Here is a 10011-nt window from a genome sequence, read left to right as displayed (position 1 = left end):
AAAATGAATATAAACGAATATAAAAATATAACCAATAATAATAGGGCTAATAATAATAATAATAATAATATGCAAAAATTACGGGGAAAAGATGATCGGTTTATGGACTTACAATACTGTAGGATGGATAAAAATGTTTTCTTGTAAGCCTATTTTATATTATGCACTTTATGTAACATTTATTCATGTTAAACTTCATTTGAATGCAGACTATCGCACGTAATACAGTCCGGTAGCCAAGGCCTATGGTTAATATAATAATTTAATAATGTAATAATTTCTATAATAAATAATATAATAATTTCTTAATTCAAAATAAAATATTAATGAATCCATCTCTGATAATCCCGGGTTGCTATGGTCACGCAGGTATGTTTACGCATTAAACTTGTTGCCACGAGAAAAATATGTCGTTCCCTCAACATAAGAAGTCGTGTCCAAGAGAAATGGATGTCGTTCCCTCAACATATAGCATCTCGAGGCAACGACATAAGGATGTCGTTACCTCGGCAAAATTATCTCGTGGCCACAACATAATATCACTTTCCCACAAGTTATTATGACGTTCCCTCAAATTAATATCTTGTGGCCACGACATATTATCACGTTCCCACAAGTTATTATGTCATGGCCACGACAAAACTAAGTGAACCGAACATGTCACCCCCCACTGTACAGACCAATGCAAAAATCTGACCAAATTTTTGTTGTAAACCTTAACCAGTCGATGGAAAATAGGCTACCTTGTTATCAGAAGTGTTGGGATTTTTAGAATGCACATTAGATTATCTAGAACTGTTTATGGAGCAGATAATTTTTTTAATTGATCATTCGGACTCATCCTTTATATATATATACGATGCCGTGCATAACAGTTTGGATTGATACATTATTTAAGAGACTTAAGTATTGTATTACATTGGTAGCTGTCAGCCGCTTTAATTTTTAAAAAGTAGCTCCCGAATGAAATAAGGTTGGAGACCCCTGCCCTAGAGAAACAAACTTCAATACATTATTTGAGCTGTTCAACATCAGTGAGCATGAATCAGAGGCGTAATAATTAATTCACAGTTAATAAAGTGACAGCAAAAACATTTAACTTTGAGCCAAAAGTCATTAAAAGCCACTGGAGTAAATCATCATTTTTAGACAGGCTAGAGTGACTCCATTCAGCACACAGTGTAAAAATGCTTCAGTGGCCCTATAGTACTTTACTAACTAGAAAAGTACGACTAGCGGAATGAACTCGAATGTTTATATCGTTACATTTTACAGCACATAACACAAAAAATTGTCCAAAATCTAAGATGCTGATACAATGTTACATGTCAACATTTAGTAGAAAAAAACAGAAAAAAAAACATTACTTGCATTACTTTACAAAATTATGATTACTTTACAAAATTAAACACAAAAACCAACTTTATAGTTTGTTTTTGCATGTTTTTCAGATGAATCCAAACATCTGAAATGATCTTTATGTTTAACTGTTGGTACAAGGATACAAAAAATAGCATGTTTACATGCACATTCTCCAACCAATTATGCTTAAAGGGGTCCTATTATGCTCTTTTACAAAGTCTTGATTTTGTTTTGGGGGTGTACCAGAACATGCTCTCATGCTTGGTGGTTCGAAAAACGCATTATTTTTCACACAATTTACATTATTAAAATACCTTTCTCCCCAGCCTGGCACAAACGGCTCGATTAGTTCCGGCTTTGATGAAGGTCCGCCTTCCGAAAAACAAAATGTGTTGTGATTGGTTAGCTGTCCCAGTGCGTTGTGATTGGCAAACAGCTTAGACAGTGTTTCATTACTGCCACGCCCCTTGCTCCGTCTTTCAACAAAAACTTTTGGGCGAATCCGGCACTGTACTCCCTCATGTTGTGGAAGCTATCCTCAGTAAAATGCGCAGCACACAATAGCAAATTGGGGTTATAATGCTCAGGAACAGAGTTAAAAAATAAATTGCAACCACTGTTTCCTGACATCATCCGCTTTCGGAAGCCCAAACAAAGACGTTTAAGCATGGAGGTGAAAAAAAACAGCGTTTCAGGCGGTCGCACACCGGACAAGAAGCGCAGCGTCGCGCCACATCTTTAAAATTCAAATACATTATTTTCTATGAGTGTAGGCACACCGGCGGCGCCGTTCGGCGTCTGTCCGCGGCGCCCAGCTACGTCGTGTTATACTTGTAAGAATTGTTCTAGACATGCCAAAAATTTGACGCTACAGCACAGCAGCTCTTCTTCTTGGTTTTCTCTGATGCACTAACTCTGCAGCAGCACTTCTTCTTCATCGTCTCGTCTGATGCACTCACTCAACCAAGCGTTCTAACCACAACCTCGCCCCCCCCCAAACCATTCGAATTTCTGTAGGCGAGATTCGCGCACGTCTCTGTCTCCTCAGCGCCATCACAAGCCCCTACTGGCAACTCCTGACCACTTGAGAGACCTCTCGAGCTGTCTTAAATAACTGGGAGAATAAGAGTGATTCTTAGCTTTAAAGGGGTCCTGTTATGCTCTTTTACAAAGTCTTGATTTTGTTTTGGGGGTGTACTAGAACATGCTCTCATGCTTGGTGGTTCGAAAAACGCATTATTTTTCACATAATTTACATTATTAAAATACCTTTCTCCCCAGGCTGGCACAAGCGGCTCGATTAGTTCCGGCTTTGATGAAGGTCCGCCTTCCGAAAAGCAAAATGTGTTGTGATTGGTTAGCTGTCCCAGTGCGTTGTGATTGGCGAACAGCTTTTCATTACTGTCATTACTGCCACGCCCCTTGCTCCGTCTTTCAACAAAAACTTTTGGGCGAATCCGGCACTCGTGTTGTGTTGTGTTGTGGAAGCTGTCCTCAGTAAAATGCGCAGCACACAATAGCAAATTTGGGTTATAATGCTCAGGAACAGAGTTAAAAAATAAATTGCAAGCACTGTTTCCTGACATCATCCGCTTTCGGAAGCCCAAACAAAGGCGTTTGGGCACGGAGGTGAAAAAAACAGCGTTTCAGGCGGTCGCGCACCGGACGAGAAGCGCAGCGTCGCGCCACGTCTTTAAAATTCAAATACATTATTTTCTATGAGTGTAGGCACACCGGCGGCGCCATTCGGCGTCTGTCCGCGGCGCCCAGCTACGTCGTGTTATACTAGTAAGAATTGTTCTAGACATACCGAAAATTTTACGCTACAGCACACAGCAGCTCTTCTTCTTCGTTTTTTCTGATGCACTAACTCTGCAGCAGCACTTCTTCTTCGTCGTCTCGTCTGATGCACTCACTCAACCAAGCGTTCTAACCACAACCTCGCCCCTCCCCACCCCCTAACCATTCGAATTTCTGTAGGCGGGAATTATTTGTAATGATATTCCAATGAGCCGCTTTGTGATATCATAAAGCCCGGAAAACAAACGCTGTAGTCCAAACGAGCCGTTCGTTGTAGTTCTTGAAAAGGGATTTTTAAAAAACGAAATATCTCCCTTTGGAGTGGATTTGTAACTTTCTAGATCTTTTTTATGCCCAAACATACACACTACACACTGACTAAAATTAAAAAAGTGAAAAAGCATAATAGGACCCCTTTAAGCTAAAAGCACATGTGGTCATGTAAATGCATTACACTGTTATCGTGTTAGGTCATAAATGGTTTAAGCATAATCTGATTGACACAGCTAGATTTTTGCCCATTATCCCAATTTTGTATGCCATGGAAACACTTTAATCTGTGTTTAAAGGTACAGTGATATAAACTACAAACATGAGGGGAGAATAAATTTGCAAGTCTGTCAGTTTCCTGCTGACATTTTGAAATACTCTGGGGGTTTTAATGCTGTAATATGACAATTCACATAACGAATGGAAAATGCAGATACATAGAAGTTTATGTCGTGGTGTCACTATGTCATGTAAACCAGTAAAATCTGTTATTTCAACAAGCTGATTGTTGGTAGATAGCAACGTATTGGTGTGCATTAATGCATGCTCGATGTGAAATGGCATTTAATAATTGTTAAAATGTTCTTAGATGTGTAAATAAATGTATTGTTTTAAAAATAAAGGTACTGTTTCAAAAATTACAAATGATAATGAGAATTTCAGTCGCAAATGCAATACAAATACAATACAATTGCCACAGATCATTTCATCCATTATTTATACACATTAGTGCCTATTAATGTACATAATGTATAAAAGAATTTATGTTGGAAATGCCAGCTGGAAATAGGTACCCTTTTACACAGCATTCGGGAAAGCATTTTTGTCAAACCATTCTGGCTACAGGTTATGGACGTTTTAAGTTGCTGGTTTAGTTCCAAATTTTTTTTAACTCCTTAACTATGCCTATTAGGTGACAAGTTCCAAATACCAAATGTATCAAAATGTGTACATTCTGTTATTATGGCAGGTAATACAACAGTCAGTAGTTTTATTCTAAGACATTGAAAAACAGTGTCCCAAACTGAAAGAATGGGCCAGTGCAGTGGTGGAAAAGGCATCATATAAAACCATACTCAGCAGAGTAAATGGTGTTTACTCTAAAAAAAACAAAAAAACACCCACAATTCACATAGTAAGATCTGACCTTGGTTTTAACTAAATCAACATTAGTTACAAACATTATGTGCAAGAAGGAGCACATGTGCATCTATTGTGTTCAAGAATATATTGTTTCTGAATAGAACTTATTATGATTTGAGTTTGAGACATCAGTTACAGAAAATACATCTGTGATGTGTGGTCTCATACCTGTGAAATTTGCGGATGACAGATAGAGCCAGGTGAGGGCTGGGATAAAGATCAGGGCGAGGGAGGCAGCCACAAACTTCCTGCGCCCACGACACATTCCCAGCATCCTCTGCAGCCAGAGGGTGTCTGATCAGAGACCTCTATGTGGGCATTAGCTGTTTGGACAGGGGTTGCATGGCACTGCTCTGTAAAAATACAAAAAGTAGTGTTAGCGATAGCACAAATATGTTCATAACCAGGGATGGCCAGTATTTCAGATACATGCATTTAAAATACGTATTTGAAATACAAAATACTTTTTTGTATTTTGTATTTTAAAGCCTTTGAAAAAAAAAATCTAATGTAATTTGCATTTAAGTACATTTTTCCACACAGTATTTTGTATTTGTATTTAAATACATTTTCCACACAGTATTTTGTATTTGTATTTTAAATACATTTTCATGTATTTATGCCCATCTCTGTTCATAACAACAAAATACTCATCTACCAGAATATGTTGTGCAAATATCACCAAAATGAATTCAAGCACTGCCAGTCCAAACAGATCCAAACCATCTTTTGCTTTGAATTAGGGCTGAAACGATTAGTCGACATTATCGACAACATTGACAATAAAAAATTGTCGACAAATATTGTTGTTGTTGAGTAGTCGTCTGATCTCAAATGACCTAATGTAAGAGCTTGCAATAATGCAGTTTGACCAGTGTGGCGCTGTAGCGCAAGACTGTAATTCAGCTCTCCTAGATGCAATTCAAGAGAAGACACAGCGCTTCAGCGCATTGAGCAGCCGAACCTGAAGCTGCTGAGCGGCGTTTGGATGAATATGTAAATATATGCTGCGCACTCTCCTCTCAATAACAAAATAAACACAACAAAACCTGACAGCGGTGAGAAAGCATCAGTTAAGAAAGTATCTGATTACAGCGATGTGTGGATGTTGCATGAGCTCTGCAGTTCGGCACTCCAGTAAAGTCCAGTCACGTCACGTTTATTTATATAGTACTTTATGCAATAGAGAGCCTCAAATCAAGCAGCTTTACAGTATTAAACATGAAAAACAGAGTCAGTGTCGCTTTCATTTAAAAATTACAACTTTATTTTCTGTTATAAAGCAGCTCTTCATTGTTGAGCTAGCTAATGATAAAATGATGATAGCTAATAGGGCTGCACGATTAATCGAATGCGATTGTCATGCGCATTTTGATAGTAATGCCGGTTCTGTAATCAGCAGGAAATCATCTTCATAGTATTTAAGCAGTGATAAAGGCATTGCATTATAAATATACTTTATTTTAATGAAAATTATAATAATAAGAACTCAGATAAACCGTATATTGCCGTGGTCGTGTGTTTATTAGTCACGTTGAATCAATGAAAGCAGTTGAATCTTCTGTTTATTCAGCTGCAGCGATATGCATTTCCTGGGTTTCTTCTGCGAGAGAAAGAGTTTCTCGGTCATCTCATTTTGTGTGCAAAATATATTTATTTGTATAAATTAATTGTATAATAATTGGAATTACATCATATGATTTTCAAAAGCTGAAGTGATTACCTTTATTTATTTGTTAATCGTTCGTTGCAGCCCTACTTTAAATTCAAGTGTTTCATAATGTGAAGCCGTTTTGTCAAGCCACTTTAAGACGGTAAGTGTACATTAAGTGTGTTGTTTGGAACAGGACTCAGGTTCCAAATTTAAGAGAAAATAATCAAGCAAACATGCATTTCCAGAAAAAAAAAATATATATATATTGACAGTTTCTGACTGTGATGTCATACTGTGATAAAAGCCACTCACACCTGAATTCAAACCTGAAACCATTCAGTCAGCAGCCAAGATATGTAACGACTACACAATCTCAACATTAATGAACTACTACTATGGATGTTCAGGTTCCTTACTGCAGTGCTAAAGAATAGGCTGAAACATTCATCATGAGGTTGGTTTTGCCTTAGATTCAGCAGCTGCTGTGTCAGCAATAAAGACAACATTCAAGCTGTGGTAATGCGAAGCATCATAGTGTATGATCATGCTGCTGTGACTAAATCTGTTCAAAATCTTCATAAACCCTGCTTATGAACTAAAACACAGATAAATGCTGCTACTGACGGCATCCTTCTTTCCATTATACCAGTAACAAACACCAGATATGCCTGTCTACATTACAGTTTATGTACTACATTCATAACACTACTGAGCTGTTTTAACAGAAAACTGTGATGAATGTTCACTCTTGTTTTAACTTTAACTATTATTAACCTTTATAAAAAAAATTAAAAAAAACAGTGCTTAAAAAAACATACGAAGTCTGCTATGCATTTTAAATTGAAAATCTTTGTGCCTAATAGTTAAACACTGTAGATCTTGCTACCAAACAAACATGCAAATAAGTAAATTTCCATCTCCAAATTCAATCTTGTAAAATTGTATAGAAGAAACATCTTAAAACACTAGTATATGTATATACTCAATCAGTAAAGCAATCATTTAAAAAAAATAAATAAATAAAAAACAAAGCAGAGTTGAGCCCCTGACTCCAAACAAAACATTTACAGTGACAATATCAGACTGTGAGTAATTAAACTATGATAAATCAATGTAAATATTATTGTATGAATAGCCCTCCAATAGCTTAAGGAAACAAACACTATTTCAGGTGACTGATTTTGATTACCATTTAAAGAACTATACCAACAAAGTCTGAAACTACAAAGTAATCACAATTACTCAAAATGCCACGAATATTGTTAATGCAGTAAACCTGTAGTAAATTATTAGCAAAAAAAATGGAAGAAATATGTTGAGATGGGTTTAACTTCTCTTTATACATATAAGGTCGCACTAAAACAAACTTTAAACATTTTCATTTTTGTTGTTGTTTGTTTATTTGTTTCTCGTGTGACTTTTATGTAATGACTTCGACCAATATTTTTTTTATAACCGATTTCCACACAATCGTCGTTTACTGTTGAACTCACCGTGTTTATAAACCATTTCAATATTTATTGCGTGAAAACAATACACAAATTAAAATGTCGCAGGTATAACAGTGGACTTAGCTGTAGCAAGATAAGAGTCGGCCATTTTCTTACAAAAATGTTTAAATGTATTTCCCTCACATAATGAATGGTGATTTGAGATGTGGTGGAAAAGATATTTACTCATAACGGTACAGGGGACATGACGCAAGTGGGCTTTGTCCTTTGTTGAACATTGTTAGCGAGCGAATTAAATAAACTAATGAGAGTGTGAGAAGTGTTTTAAGAGTTTTTTTTTTTTAAAGATGAGTCCACAAGGGCCATAACGGCACGAAGAACCATTCATGTGATTTAAAGGTGATTTTGGTTGCAAATTGTAGGACTGTTATTTCAACGCATGCCGTCTCACCTGATGTTGAATCAATTGTGACTGAACAAGTCCTTCATCGTCACTAAAATAAACCCAAAATGACCGACAAACAGATGATCTTCAGTATCCGTGCGATATGTGCATGAATGAAGAACTAACGCCTTTAATGTCAAACGTCTTCACAAATCCAGTCAGAATCACCGAGAGGAGATATACCACAGATATGTCAGTCTCAGGACTCGTTTGTGTTCATTTCATATGCAAGATCAGCGCGTAAAAATGCCGCATGCTGGACTTGATTGATGCGGTTTGTCTTTAGTAAAGATCTGCGGGAAATATAGGTTTCCCTGCACGCTAAGTGTGCATTGCAATCCGCCAAACACGCCGTTTATTCGATAATTTTGTGATATCGATGCGTATAATATGAACACGGCGGCCTCTAGTCTTAACACTCCCTGTTTGTTTCCCAGCCTCCTCCAGTTCTCATTCCCAACATATCCTCCAATCACTGCTTCAGTCCACAATCCACAATCCAGTCCAGGCGAATGTGTTTTCACTACGACCTGGAAAGAATGGATAGGATTCAGTACAGCCAGCGCACCAGCTGCTTTGCTTTCTATCGTACTACACAGTATAGCCTACTGAGCAACACCAACATGTAGCTAACATGAGCTAAGCTGAACTGAAAGCTGTTTTTTGTGACATATTTGTTTGTACCCCTTGCAGTTTTGTCTTTTAGCCACCCTTTGCCATATGAATACAGATTATTTAGACCTGGGTGTTCTTGTCTATAATAAAAAAAACATGTCATAATAGTTCCACAGTAAATGTAATGTATTGCTATTTTACAAAAAAAAAAAAATAAATAAATAAAAATTGGCCCAGCTGGGATTGCGAGCATATAATAACTTCAGTTTTTAGAAGGACTAAGTTGTGTTATAAATGAGTGGAAAATGTGTTTATTGATGTCAGTTTCATGCATATAAATGCAATATGTAAATAACATTTCAGAGACACAAAAAATGAATATGAATATCAATTTTGTTTAAATCTTTTATTATTTAAGACATGATTTCATGAACTTTGCAATTATCCAGTTATTCAATAATTCAGCAATTATTAAATTTTATTTTAAGTTGATGCTCATTTTAAAAGCATAAGCACTTAACACACAGGAAAGTTTCTGTTTTATGCCCTCCATCCACAACAAATGGATGGTTTTCATCCCTGTTTAAGCAGTCGGGTTGTTAGACACAACTGGTCTTAGATCGTTCATGTAAATGCACTCATGGCCCTTATGTCCAGAAATCACTGCAATGCAACAATATAAGCAGTAAATAATTGAAACCAAATTTTTGTTTCATGCATGCTAGTGAATGACTTATGTGCAAATAATTCCTTTGGAGACAATTTACAGAAGAAAAATACTTATCTTCTTTTACTTTTCTTTTCTTCACTAGTAGGAAGTGTCATTTTTCTTTTTATTGTAAATGAGATTGTCAAAATGTTCAATGTTCAATGTTCACTTTATTTATAAAGCACATACTAATACAACATATGTTGACCACAGTGCTGTACATGAGACAATGCAGAATAATAATAGAATCACTTTAAAATTCTATATCATAACAGCACACAAACATAAATAAAACCTCAGATTCAATGAGGCAATTGGTAAAAACCTGTTTCTGTCACAGTGTCTGGTTGTGGTGCCCTGGACTGGCCAATTGAGGGCGCTCTCCAGTTTCTTGTTATGTGTTTAACTCCACCATAGTCCCTCCCTTGCTTGTCATTCTGTCTGATCATGAGCACCTGTTTATCAGTTCCGATCATATTCACCTGTTAGTCATTTACTCATTATCCCATCTATATATACCATGCTCACTCTGTCTGTCATTGCTGCTATATTGTATTTGTCT

At 36.6% G+C, this 10011-nt stretch overlaps 1 protein-coding gene across 1 annotated transcript in view; it reads right to left on the bottom strand.

The window, feature by feature from the left end:
• LOC107719870 (glycosyltransferase-like protein LARGE1) overlaps positions 1-8276 on the bottom strand; it is a 32576-nt gene extending 24300 nt beyond the window's left edge. Inside the window, exons 1-2 of the mRNA XM_016527412.1 lie at positions 8132-8276; positions 4744-4928 (exon numbers count right to left, since the gene is read on the bottom strand). Coding sequence (XP_016382898.1) covers positions 4744-4849 — 106 coding nt within the window. The 5' untranslated portion in view covers positions 4850-4928; positions 8132-8276. The remainder of the gene's footprint in view (positions 1-4743; positions 4929-8131) is intronic.
• Positions 8277-10011: the final 1735 nt, after the last annotated feature.

This window comes from Sinocyclocheilus rhinocerous, unplaced genomic scaffold (genome assembly GCF_001515625.1).
Source record: "Sinocyclocheilus rhinocerous isolate Xijiao unplaced genomic scaffold, SAMN03320098_v1.1 scaffold2196, whole genome shotgun sequence".
In the NCBI taxonomy this organism is placed as follows: domain Eukaryota; kingdom Metazoa; phylum Chordata; class Actinopteri; order Cypriniformes; family Cyprinidae; genus Sinocyclocheilus; species Sinocyclocheilus rhinocerous.
This window is presented reverse-complemented; position numbering and strand designations above follow the sequence as displayed.